At 34.8% G+C, this 14,622-nt stretch overlaps 1 protein-coding gene across 4 annotated transcripts in view; it reads left to right on the plus strand.

Annotated features, from left to right (window-relative positions):
- Nox4 (NADPH oxidase 4) overlaps positions 1–14,622 on the plus strand; it is a 166,801-nt gene that overhangs the window by 78,405 nt on the left and 73,774 nt on the right. For all 4 annotated transcript variants that reach the window (XM_087595397.1, XM_087595403.1, XM_087595410.1 and 1 more), the window contains one exon: positions 13,656–13,716. In XM_087595397.1, coding sequence (XP_087451523.1) covers positions 13,656–13,716 — 61 coding nt within the window. The remainder of the gene's footprint in view (positions 1–13,655; positions 13,717–14,622) is intronic.

Genomic DNA, 14,622 nt, shown 5'->3' on the forward strand with positions numbered 1-14,622 from the left:
TGTCTATGTGAGTCACATGTGTGTATTTGTGTGTGTTTTACTTCTTTCTCAAAGTATTATATAACCATAGTTCCTTCATGTTTTAGCTTTTCTTTTTCAAACAAATATAATTTTCTATTCAGAGACTTTGTAAGTATTGGTTTTCCATTATTTTAGGATTCCTGACTATTCAGTACATAATGTGCTTATTTAAAACTTATTAAAGTTTACTGCTTTAAAGCATGGAACATTTTTAATTTCACTTCTCTATATATGAGTAATGGGCTTGGGAATGTTGGCTGGTAGAGTCCTTTCCTAGGATGCATGAGACCCTGCCAGGTTCTGTCCTTAGAACCCTGTACACTGTGCACTATGTGTGGGAATCAAATATGCCCAGTTTTCACTAAAGAGTTGGAATAAGGAAGGAGGGATACTGTGGGTGATGTAGAAGGATTAAAAATACAGATAGTGGTAGGAGAAGATGAAACACAATTTAGCTGGTAACTTTATATTTGAGGAAAACAAAGTTGGATAAATAAAATTTGACAAATAACATAGATGACTGCATAATACTATCACGAAATATGCTTAAACCTGCATAGTAGAATCATAAAATATTTTAGCCCAATACATGCTAAAATTTTACATCATATACTTAGAGCAAATTACCATAGATCAAAAATGAATGCATATTTCATTCCAGCATACATGTATTTTGACCTTGCATACCGATATTGCCTTTCCTTTCACAGCCCCCATTCGTTCCTCCTGAACTCTTACGTAACATATACATATGATTTTATATTCTGGGTAAAATCTAGGATTTAAGTTTGAGAGAAATATCCAATATGCTTCTTCCTGCATCTGAGTGCTTAATCTGCTGAGCTCTGGCTGGTCATCTTGTTGTAGTGTAGGTGAGGCATTACATCATACAGGTGACATTACATCATACAGGTGACATTACATCATACAGGTGAGTATACAGTGAGCTTGTGATCTCAACCTGCTTCCAAAGTAGAAGGTGTACAAGCCTATGGCAGGTTTTACAAGTTAGATTTCTCATGATTCAAAAACATAAGATAAAATAGGATTTTTATTTTTCATTTTCATCTTCTTTTCTCCATAATTTGACATAGATAATTCCAGATCTTTTTTCATTTACTTCGGCGTATGCAAATTCCTGGGATTTGCTCTTTGGATTATATGCTTCTCTTACTACTCACTTCATTCAAAACTATACCATGAACATTTCTGTCCTACTACTGTGTATGTGCCTTGTTCTTTTCAATGCCTATGTAATATTCTATGCTTAGGAAATGCTGTTTGTTTAATATTCCCATAAGTACTGATGCTTAGTTCTCATTCTTATTTCTCTGATAAAGATAAGAATAAAGTCCATACCCCTAATGTATATGCAAAAAGTAAATTTAAACACATTAAGGAGACAAAAAGAAAAATCAATCATATTAAATTGTTATGTTTGGGTTTAGGATTGTGGGAGTGACTCTTAAATTACATGTATTTAGATTTAAAATCCACAACCAATGGGTGTGCTGTTTTACTTTTTGGGACATTTGGCTCTCTATGTACTATGACGATTAAATCAGTTCTCAATAATAATAGATTTGTAGGAGTTGAGCGAGCTGCAAGTACAGCATAAAACATAATCACGTAAGTACAGAAAGTATCAGGTGTGTATATAACACCATTGTGACTCTAATTTTCAGTTTGAGTTTATGCCCTGAAATCACCTGAATAAACACAGTTTTGCCAAATCATTCTATACTTAAAGAATAAAAGAACCAAGAAGCTTGTATCAACTTGTTAGAATAAAATCAGAGGCCATATTTTAAACAGGTTTTCTGAAGATAAAAAATGATGCTTTTTTCCTTATTTACTTCACATTTTGTGTTTTGTCTACCTCAGTGAATCTTGTGTATCTAGTGAGATAATGAGCTCTGTTTGGGTCTGTCAGAAAAGATGGCAGCTCTGGCCCGGCACAGTATACATACACACTTCCATTCTGTGTGGTGATGGTGACAGTTACTCTGAATACTCTTTCATCTGCTGCGATACAGGCTTTGACTACTTTGAAAGGCAAACATTTGCCTTGAGGAATAGCGAATACTCAGCTACTCACATGGAATGAAAAATTGGGCTCTTAGAGTCCTCAGGACACAGTTCTTACCAGAAATCAGGTTGCTTGTCATGCCCATTAGTCCTCTGGAGCTTCTCAGGTTTCACCAGGATGGAAAGGTATGTGGTTAACAAATATTTGACTGTAGCAAAAATAAAATTACATCTAAATCATGTCTGCTTCTGAGAGTTTTAAGGTACATTTTCATTTCTCAGCTTTCACACATGCATAAACATGAAGCTCTTATCAGAAAAAAGTAGAGGTTAACAAGAGAGAAAACGCACAAGTAGCTTTATAAAGTTTACAAGATCAGATGTACTGTTTATAATCTTTATAAATTTCCTTCAGAATATCTGAGAATTTATTTTTAAAATTTGTTTGATCAACATAGTATTAAACCGAGAACATAGATAATAAGAAATGAAGCAATTTATTGGATGCCAATTACAAAGTTTGGAGAGTATTTTTTTTCATAAAAAGATTCTCCAACTTGTTCCAAATGGAGAAAAGAGCATAACATTCCACTAAGCATCAATTGGCTTCAGGAAAAAAAAAGTTATCCCACCTTTTAGAATTAGTACTTTACTAAAAAGTTTTATGTTGTCTCAAAAATAATAACAAGACTTTCCCCCTGACATACAAAGAATGGAGGCTTTTAGGTCAAACATCTCACTTCTCTACAGCTTCTTTCTCAAGCCAAAATGAGAAACACACACACACACACACACACACACACACACACACACACACACACACAAATCAGAGTTCATAAACCTGAAGAGTCTTCAGCTTGCCCATGACCTTGAGTCAGATCAGCATTCCTCTGAGATAGCTCAGTATGTTGTATTTATAATATTGAACCCAAAATATATTCCTGAAGCTTTTGCTCTTTAAGAAACTAGTCTTGTTTCTATATTTTGGGAGTCCTAGATTTGGGGATGTTTATTCTATAATTTCATTTACATAAATTTTCAATGCCTATAGTTTTAATCTCAGCCCTATGATTGATGATGTTCATTTTCATGATAGCACTCAGAGTACTGGGAAATTGTGGTTAGGCCTTTTTATTTATTACATTCCTGTATTGATGTTTGAATGCTTCAAATTTTCTACTTTGATTTTCTTCCTTCACCTTCATTCGCTCTTCTACTTGGTTGAGACTGTTGTGAAGTTTTCATTAATTTTTTAAAATTTTATTCACTTGATATTTCACTGCCAGAATTTCTGTTTTCACTTTCCCCCAATTTAACTATCTTACTGAATTTGTCTGCCATGATGTATACTTCCTCATATATAGTGACAATTTTCTCATCTGCCCTCTGGCTTACTATTCTATGTTGTCGGCTTTCTAGTCCAGGTCTTCTGTTGTTTTCCTTTCTTCTTGTCTCTGCTTATTTCAATTATTTCTGTGGCCAATGAACACTGTCATAAGTAATTTTTTTACATATTTCTCATTGTAGCATCTTTGAATTCATAATTAGCATGGTATGATGTTTCATAGGAGGCATGTATCCTTGTTTCTTTGTGTCATTTTGTGTCCTTTCGTTGCCATTTAGTATCAATTGTTTGGAAATCTCTTCCATTTGGTTTTAGGGATCTTCTCAATGATCAACATATTATTTTGTCTAAAAAAATTAGTGCGTGTGTGTGTGTGTGTGTGTGTGTGTGTGTGTGTGTGTGTGTGTGTGTGTGTAAAACCTCTGTATGGATATGAACATATGTATGTAGGCGCCTGTAAAAACCAGATGATTTTGAGCCACCTCATATTGGTGCTGGGAACTGAGCACTGGTCTTCTGCCTATATAACCAGTGCTCTTAAATAAGAACCATCTTTGTAGCATAGCAGCTTATTCTGGAGAGTTCAGTCCCTAGTACATTCAGAAAGGAAAGAAAAAAAAAAACAGTTGTAATAGCAACTCAGTTCAAGCAGTATGTTGAAACATACTTAAAATTAATTAGCTTTCCCTAATCCATAATAGAATCTATTACCCACAGTGCAACAATAAAAAATAAATAAATAAGGCAAATATTATATACAGCATGCTACGAAATTCAAAGAATTAGGATAAATGTAAGGGTAACCGAGGAGCTGAGATTGAAGAAAATGTAGGAGAAACAAGGTTAAATAAAGGAAAAACAGAATATTTGAGGTTTTTGAAGAGAAGAAAAATACAATAAAATAGCACGATATGAAAGAATTTGTAAAGAAAATTAGATAAGTGTAAAAAGAAAAAATGGGGGGAAGGTTGGAGAGATTGGTCAGTGGCTGTTATTCCAGGGGTCCCTAGTGCAATTCCTAGCTATCATATGGTTGGTCACACCTGCAATGGGATATAATTTTCTATTATAGTGTGAACAAAGACAAAACACTCAGATACATAAAATAAATGAATCTTTTTTAAAAAATAGAAAAGAAAAAAAATAGAGCATAAATCTTCAAAAATTAAGATCAAGAGAGATAATGCATGATGTTGAATTGTTGGGAATTGTATTAAGGACAGCATCTCATAAGGCTTGACAGACAAGAAGGTATCTAGAATTTGAACAGTATGATAGAATAACAGAAGAGATCTCAAAATGGCTGACAAGAGCTCTTCAGATGAGGTGTTATTTCACAGTTGTCTTGATATCAAGGGCCCAAAGCTTTTATCTCCCAGTCGACTTGTCCTTGAATTTTAGATGCCTCCAAGGCAAAGAACTTGGATGAACATGGAATTTTGAGTGAATATCAGTTTCTGGGGAAAGTCCCAGTAGAAAGCCAGTTATAGGTAGCCATCTCCACTGCTGGAAGGCTTTCTGAGTGTTTTGGTTGTAAATTTTGAGAAGAACTGGAAGGTGAAGGATCTGAAACTACAACATGTCAATAACAAATTTCATCTCAAAGTAGTATTTTTTGCAAAGGAATTTTTTAGAACTTGAAATTAAACATATAAATCTAATTTACAAATATATTTAAGTTTCAAAATCTCCTGTCCAAGTTAGATTTTAAGAACAAAAAATGTAAATTGTTGGGGCTGGGGATTTAGCTCAGTGGTAGAGTGCATACCTAGGAAGCGCAAGGCCCTGGGTTCGGTCCCCAGCTCTGAAAAAAAGAACCAAAAAAAAATGTAAATTGTTAAAGGGACAAAAGTCATTAAACAGTGTAATTGATGATAAAAGCTAGAACCAGAACAAAATTTTCATGATATTTTTTCCCTTTAGACATTTATTGATTTAATAGGTAAATAGAATTTACACTTTGTTCCTATGATACTCAGTGTTCTATAATGATCAAATGTTTCATTTCTTTTTTCCAAAAGCACGAATCATGTTGCTTGTTTTCCAATTTAAAAAACAAAATTAAAATTGAGTTTTAAAAAGGCAAGACTTAAGAAAGCATAAGATGTTATATTTATTACAAAATTCAGTATCTCTTAATTTTTCACTGTTATAGATGTTTTTGTCCCTCGAATATTTCCATAAATTCTCGATTATAGGAATAATGCACAATCTTTCTTGTCAGAATTAACTTGTTGAAGCTTGTGTAAATACCTCCATGTCCTTCTCGTATTATTTTTGCTCAGAAATAAGTATGCTTTTCTGACATCTGTAGTTTCAGTTGTGTGATTCATTATTTTGAAGCTTGAATAACTCAATTTCGTATTTGTTTCCATGAGTCAGAATCTAGTGGTTCTCCTGTTTTTGTCTGCACTTTCACATAGCATGACTGCTGTTTCATTATTTTTAGGTTTCTGGGTTTTAATGTCTCACTTACTCTAGAGAGGTGTTGTTTTTATTTTTGTTTTTTAGATTTAAAGAGAACAAGACAAATGTTTACAGTTGCTATCTATTAAATTTTATGTTATTAAATGTAAGTAGTAATTCTTTGTCAACTACTTTGATCTTTGGTCTTGATCCCTTCTACTTAGCTCTTAAAACTTGCCTTATTCTTATTTTTCACAGATCTTTCGCTCTAGAAACTCAGATGGAGGAGAAGGTAGATTGCCAGGCAGGATCTGTCATTATGTATTCTAGGCACAGTGCTGAAAACCACACACAGTGATTAGTATCCACACAACCCAACAAAATGTTTGAGGTTTCTGAGAATTAAACATCACCTAACTCCTGTACTCTGGCTGTCTTCCAGGAGGAAAGCAATGTTTCCTCAGAGGCTAATGAGAGCCTCTGTGAGAAATGCGAGCTAAATAAAGCAGCATGCTCAGAACAAATAGACTGGTTAATCGTAATTCGATTTATTCAATCAATAGTTTTTGATATTTCTTTGACTTCCTGGTTTCAAGGAGAAAATGATGAAGACACCCCGTTCCTGACTCATCCCTTCTGACTAGTGCTGCAGCTCATCAGATTTCCCTCTTTTTCTCTGTTACTTAACCTTGGATTTGGCCACAGCAGCAAGACATGACTATGCTTCCAAGATTCACCATGCCCTCTTACTGGTAGATGCAGTGAGCAGCTCCCCATGAACAACGGTCCTTATGGATCAGCACTTTTTTCATGCTGCTGTTCAATTTATTGAAACAGTTTTTTTTTATAGTTTTGGTTTTTGTTCCAAGACATCTGTTTATCTGGCTTTGCTCACTTTTTTGACACTTTTGATTCAGTCTTGTTTCTTTTAATTCTCTTTAAATTCCCAAGAGCTCCGAATGCCAAAAGTTACTATTATCAGTTACCTAAACCTCTATTACTTTGCTGTGCACATTACTCTGGGGACCCACCTGTGATTCCAGATCTGAAATTCCAATTCATGTCAGTAAGTGTTTCTCAGACACTTAGGGCATTTCCCCTTTTCCTTGTTTGACTCTGGCTACATTAACAGAAGCAAGGAGAGTAGTTAGGAGTCACTTCCATCCAATGTAGGTAGGATGACAACTTTGATCATGGTGGTGACCCTGGACATGATAAGAAGTGTCAACTCCTGAATCCATTCCAAAGTTTGAATGGTCAAGACTGGTTTTTCTCCTGCAATTAGATTATAAATGTGTAGAATTAAGGGTTCATACCTATGTTTCTTGCCTCATGAGTTAAGAGTTCTAGTAACTAAAAGAGGAAAGCCTGGATTAGGGTCCAGGTTGTGAATCTCAGTTTCAATCATATGATTTGGACATAACATGCAGTGTGCTTACATTTTTTATTCAATATTGAGTGGTATTTTGCTCTTTGCTTTCACTGTCCCATAGGTCCAGAATCAGAACCCTGTGTGTTTTGCTTCTGCTTGCCTTTGAGTTCGTGGAGGGGTACTTGTCATATTTTAGTCAGGCTAAAGTAAATCTTGGGAGAGAAAAGCTCACATACAAATATAGATAGGAACTTTTAGACATGTTTTGACCTCTAGCTCTTGCTCTCCCTGCTTCTGAGAGCTAAATTCTCCCGAGTTCTGATGAAAGATGGAACTTGATTTCCTGGTGCTCCCTTCTTATACACAGGAGGGTTTTAGCTTCAGATATTTCCTCGGTCATTTTCACACCACCATCTCACTATATTCTTTCAAATATTTGTCAAATATTTTCTTCTGTTTTCATTAATTATTTTACTTATTTACATCCTGAATGAGCTTGCGCAGTCTGGTCCGAGGCCCGTGGCAATTATTTTCCAATTGTGCATATTACTTGCTTTTTTCCTCAGCCTTTTCATTTGAATCTTTTGTAACCTTAAGCTGGTCATTTTCGTGTTTGTTTTCATATTACACACCTTTAATTACTTATTTTATTTTAGATGTAGGAATGTTTTGCCTACATGGATGTTTGTGAACTACATGAGAGCCTGGTACCCATAAAGGTCAGAAAAGGTGCCTCAGATTCCCTAAATTGGAGTTCCAGATGGTTGTGAGCTACCATGTCTGTTGGGAACTGAACCCACATCCTCTGAGTGAGCCGCAAGGGTTTTTAAACACTAGGCCAGCTCTCCAATGTGTTAGTATAAGGAACAAAAGATAAAACTGGGCTTTTCATCTATGTTATCAAAATCATCAACTTACATATTTTGTGTTTAATAATGAGTATAAATATATGTATATGCACTGTTTTATTCTATTTGTGTTCAAGTAGACAGTAACAGTTTATATGTATAAAAATATTTATCTCACCATGTTGCATTCATGTGCAGGACTCAGTGCTCTTACCTCACCGTCCTTTCTCATGCTTTTTGAATATTCCTCATTTGGGAAATTATATGAACTCCTATCACAGTATCTGGAATATTTCAAAACTCCAATAAATTTGTGTTTAAAAGATGAATAAGTCGTGGAAGAAAGACATACATGTGAAGTCCTTGTTTTTGTCTCAGGTCCATTCTTTAATAATTTAATCAAGTGATATTTCATTCACTAATGGTTTTTTACCTTCCATCATGCATGTATGTATAATATACTATACTTTTTAGAATATGTAACAGTGATTTTTTAAAACTAGATCTTATTTTCTAAATATTTTTAACCTATTCATGTGGACAAGGTACACAAAATGGGGACCCAAAAGCTACACAAGCACTTTTAGGTTCAGAGATGTGAAGAATTTTATTGACAAATAAAATTAGGCTCTTCTTATGAAAAGAAAGCTTTGACATAAGTCTCAAAGAGTTGCCAAGAGTTAACAGCAGACTGGAAAAGAATTTGTTACAAATGAGGAGACTCTAAGTAATTTGGGGGCAGAGATGTTTTAGATATTGATAGTTTGTTTTATTGAATTAAAATGGATTAAACTAAATCATACAATATATAGAGATGGATATAGTGGGAAGAACTGATTTTGACCTTTGAACATAAGAAACAAAGAATTTGCATGTTATTGAGTCACCTTTTCATCATTGTGACAGAATTCCAAAGAAGTCAACTTAAGCAAACGCTTTTTATTTTGGTTCACCGTACCAGAGGTCATGGTCGGCTGACATGTCTGTGGTATATACGGCACCAAGGTATAAGAACATGGAAAAACAGAATGTTCATCTTCCCATACAGAGAATGTATGAAAGGAAGGTGTGGGCACAGAGCATAGCCTTTAGCATTAAATCTCCAGAGCTCTAATTTCTTTCTCTTGGCCTGTGTACCTATAACTCATATGCTGTACAGTCATCAGTGAAATACCCAATTGATTAAGTTACTGCCCTCCTTATTCAGTTACCTCAGTAGCCTCACCAGCATGGAATCAAGACTTCAGTCAATACGAAGATGCTGTCCCATACAGCACAACCAATATGAGATTTCTGTGCTCAGACAGTTTCCTTTGGTGGATTTCCTTTGGAAAGTTATTTGAAAGGGCTTAAAAGTTGATTGAACCTGGTAGCAAGACTAATATGTGATATTACTGTGATATTTGGTCCCTACTCTGGAAGAAGCTTGGTTCCATGTCCCGATATATGAGAATCAAAAGAATGTAATTTGAGAAGTAAGGTAAAAACAATTTCAGCTAAATTACATCTAGAATGAACTGCCTAGATGATAGTGAAAGAAGTGAGAGATTGGAGCTAGAAAGTAAAAAGGGGTCACAGAGATCACAAAAATGATTAAAGAACATCCTTTTGATTATTTTGTGATCTGTGATCATTTTTCTGATTTAAAAAGTTAGGTTACACATAACTTTAGATAATAAATTGAAATACAAATTTCAATTATTTTCTTTATTTCAAGTCTCATGAATTAAAAACATATTGCATTATTTCTTAAATTTTTGATGTTTAATATACACATATATAATGAAATTATATTATATCCCTTAAACAGATATACTTTAATATTTATTGACACTGATATATAAACATTAGTAAATTATTCATACTTAAAATTTAATACCTATCAAACAAATATGAAAAAGCCTTTTGCAGGATCTAATGAGATGATCACATGTTTTGTTTTTCTTTCTCCATTTGTTTCTGTGGTCCATATGTTGGACCATCCCAGTTTTCCTAGGTTGGCCTACTTGATCATGGTAGATGATATATTTGTTCTTAGGTGTGGCTTGTATTTTGTTGAATATTTTTGCATCAATATTCAGAAGAGCAACTAGTATGAATTTCTTTGTTGAGACTGTGTTATTTAGTTATCAAGGGACTGTGGCCTCATAGAATAAGGTTGGCAATGTTCTGCTGCTGCTATTTTTTGGAATAGTTTGAGAAGTGTTTGTGTTAGCTTCTCTTTGAAAGGTCTGGCAGATCTCTGTGCTAAATCCACCTGGCCATGGGCCTTTTTTATTTTTATTTTTTGATTGGAAGACTTTTAACTGCTTCTATTTCCATAGGGGTTATAGATCTATTTAAATTGTTTACTTAATTTTGACTTAATTTTGGTAGGTGGTATCTATCAAGAAAATTGTCCAATCCATTTAGGTTTTTCAACTTTGTGGCATATGGGTTTTTAAGTTTAGCCTAATGGTTCTTTGGATTTCCTCAGTGTCTGTTGTTATAACCTCCGTTTCAATTCCAATTTTATTAATTGGATACTGTCTCTCTTTTAATTAGTTTGGCAAAGGTTTGGTCTATCTTGTTGACTTTCTCAAAGAAATACCTCTTGGTTTTGTTGATCCTTTGTATTGTTCCCTTTGTTTCTATTTCATTGATTTCAGGCCCTGGTTTAATTATTTCCTGTTTTCTATTCCTCTTGGATATTTACTTCTTTGTATTCTAGAGCTTTCAGGTGTACTTAAATTGTTGGTATGAAGACATCTTCAATTTCTTTTTGAAGGCACTCAGTGATAGGAACTTTCCTCCTAGCATTGCTTTCATTATGCTCCATAAGTTTTGGTATATTATGCATTCATCTTCACTATACTTCCTTCTTTATTTCTTCCTTAACTCCAAAGTCATTCAGTAGGGAGTTGTTCAGTTTCCATGATTGTAGGCTTTCTGTTGTTTCTGCTTTTGAAATCCACCATGTGGTAAATTTTGGAGATTTCCTGAGGTCTTTGTTTTGGGTGAAATGTTCTGTAGATATCTGTTAGGTACATTTGATTAACAACACTGTCATTTTCATTGTTCCTCTGTTTAGTTGCTGTTTGAATAATCTGTCTATTGGTAAGAGTGGGATGTTAAAGTCCTCCACTATTAATGTCGGGTTTGCTTTAGTAATGTTTCTTTTATAAATGCGGGTACTCTTGCATTTGATGCATAGATATTGAGAATTGAGATATCATCTTGGTGGATTTTTTCCTTTTATGTGTATGAAGTGTCTTTTCCATCTCGTTTGATTAATTTTGGTCCAATGTCTATTTAGAAATTAGAAATTAGGTGTTAGAACAACTCCTTCACCCTACTTTTGTCTGTTTACTTGGAAAATCTTTTTCCAGCCTTTTACTGTGAGGTAATGTTTATCTTCACTGCTGTTTTTCTTCTAGTATCTTTTGTAGGGTTGGATTTGTGAATAGATATTGTTTAAATTTGGTTTTGTCTTGGAATATCTTGTTTCTGTCACCTATGGTGATTGAATGCTGGTTGGGTATAATAATCTGACCTGGCAGCTGTTCTTCCTTAGAGTCTGCAAGACAGATGGCTAGGCCCTTCTGTCTTTTAGAGTCTCTTTTTATAATGTATGAGTAATTTTGATAATTCGACCTTTATATGTCACTTGGCCTTTTTTCCCTTGCAGCTTTTAATATTCTTTTGTTGTTGTCGTTGTTTTGTAGGCTTAGTGTTTTGAATATTGTGCAGTAGGAGGATTTCCTTTTTTTGATCCAATCTATTTGGTGTGCTGTAAACTTCTTTTATATGTATAGCTATCTCTTTCTTTAGGTTTTGGGAATTTTCTTCTATGATTTTGTGGAAAATACTTTCTGGGCATTCGAGCTGGAATCTTCTTTTATTCCTATTATTCTTAGTTTTGGTCTTTTCACAGTGTCATAGATTTCCTAGATATTTTGTGTCAGGAACATTTTAGATTTAACATTCTCTTTGACTGATTTATCAATTTCTTATGTCCTATCATCTAAGCTTGAGCCCGAGATTCTCTCTTCCATCTCTTCTATTCTGTTGGTGATGTTTGTGTCTATAATCCCTGTTCTCTTTCTTAGGTTTTTTATCCCAAGGATTCTTTAAGCTTATGTTTTCTTTATTGCTTCTCTTTCCATTTTCAAGTCTTGGACATTCTTATTCATTTCCTTTACATGTTTGATTGTTTTCTTGTATTTCTTTAAGGGGTTTATTCATTTTCTTTTTAAAGACCTCTATCATCTTCATAAGATTAGATTAAGGTAATTTTTTTTTTGCTTCAGATGTTTTAGGATATCCAGGGCTTCTTGTCATAGGATAGCTGGGCTCTAGTGGTACAATATTACCATGGGTCTTGTTGTTTGTGTTCTTGTGCTGCCTTTTAGCCATCTAGTTATTGCTAGTGCCAGTGAGCTTCCAGGAAATAAGGCAGATTTGTGGACCAGAAAATGAAGTAAAGGGTTCAAGGCAGCTTGCTGCTGCTTGGTGTGCCTGAAGGGGACCGGACAAGCAAGGAACCTGGGGCAGGGATCCTACTTGGGTGTCTTCCCTGCTGATAGGCCTGTGGGAATTCAGGCAGAACAGTGTAGGACAATAAAACCTTGCCAGGAAGTTTAGTAAGGTAGAGTGGGTCTGAGACTCCAGAGACTAGGTGGGCACATACCTGAGACTTAGGCAACTGCCTATGTTCTGCCAGGTTCATGGCCTGGAATACATGCCACACTCCCTACATTAGGAAATGTGGCCTGTGGTCATTTAGACCCAGAACAGAGTTCTCCATACTAATGAGGCACCTAGAGTCCCTGAGGTCTTAGCCAATAAGCTTCCCTTCCTATGCATCCTCCCTGCAAAAAGTATTTAATTTCGGTTTCAACCTGAGAACTTGATAGGTTATGGTATGCATCCATTTTTCACCCTGAAGAGTCAATAAACAGTTTAGAACCATGGACTGTTTCTTTAGTCTACCACCATATGAGGTACATGTGGAAAGACTTCATCTACAGAGCCACAACCTAATTCTCTGGTAAAAGGCCTCTCTATGCTCCAGGCCTAATTGAAGGCCCCTAACCAGCTGAGCTTTCACACATCTCAAACTGTGCTTTCCCACTCTTGAGCAGTGCCTCGGTGCTTCTCTAAAGCCCAGCACCCACTTGGAGGCTGTGTGGTATAAGCACAGTCAAACTCTCCAGATTTTACCTCCTGAGTGACCTTGCCTTGAGGCAGGTTGAACATGTACCAACAGAGTAGTGGGACAGAAAATGGAGCTTAGGAGGCTGGGTGAAATTCATACTGCTGGCTGTGCCACAGTGTGGCTGTTAGGCAGAGGATTAGGAGTAGAGGGGTTTCACCTTGATGTCCCTGGTACTTCAGACCTGACAGAATGCAGGCCAGAAAGTACTCAACAGATATCACTCTATTAATTTTTATTTGCATATTTTTGTTTTATATGCATATTTATGGGTCTTTAGAGAAACTCAAATGCCCTGTTGATCAATGACATTGCTTTATCTATCATATACATTTTATCTTGTTCTTTATCATTAGTTGTTGATCTGAGGTTTTAATCACATTGTATTCTTCTAATATATAACAATCAATCTGAATTAATGCTAGTATTTATTTTTTTCAGTGTCCTACTGAAACCAAAGCAACATTTGGTGTCCACTTTAAAGTAGTAGGAGACTGGACAGGTATGTACAACTTAATAGTTTTAAATTCTTGAAAAGATGTAATATAACAAAATGTAACAACACAATTAATAGGGAAATGTATATAGATATTAAGAAGTTCATGTTTTCTTTGTTTATTTAGTTTCAGTGTCTAATTTTCTATAATAATTGTTTATGAAATAAGGATAATATACATACCAGTAATTATTAATAATGCATTATTTATGGAGATTATATCATAGGTTTCTTAATGTCAGTTGTACTGCCAGAAGGTAGGAATGCTTAAATCTAGTTCTTGAAAGCATGACTTTAAAGTTCATGGTGGTATTGACTTTCAAAATAATCTATTTAGGTGAGTGAGACTGTTAAGAAAGATGAGATGCTTGCTGTCAAGCTTGATAACCCAATGTTGAGACTCAGAAACGACATTCTGGAAGGGAAGACTCACCTTCCTCAAGCTCTCCTCTGAATTACACACACATTGCAATTCTGCATTACACACACACACACACACACACACACACACACACACTCATGCACGCACACACCAAGTAAAAGTTTAAATAAACACTTTGGATTGAGAACAAACAACTCTCAACTTTGAATGACCTTGATGTGTATCTATAACACCAAAACATTTTTAGAATAGCAGTTACTTTTAATATCAGGTCTTTAGACATCTTTTTAATAAAAGCTTTATAATCTTTGAGAGATACTTTATATAAAATACCAAACAATTAAAATAACATGATTTGTTATTATATGCTTTGGATGCACACAATGGATAATAAATGTACACTCAATTAATATTGGCATGTTGGTTCTTTAGAGTGCTGTCAAAAGAAAAGAATGAAAGTATAAGAAAGAACAAAAACACATTAAAATATATTTACAATTTAATAATTTAAAAAGATCTCCTTTAGAGTA

This window comes from Rattus norvegicus, chromosome 1 (assembly GCF_021556685.1).
Source record: "Rattus norvegicus strain SHRSP/BbbUtx chromosome 1, alternate assembly SHRSP_T2T, whole genome shotgun sequence".
Classification (NCBI taxonomy): domain Eukaryota; kingdom Metazoa; phylum Chordata; class Mammalia; order Rodentia; family Muridae; genus Rattus; species Rattus norvegicus.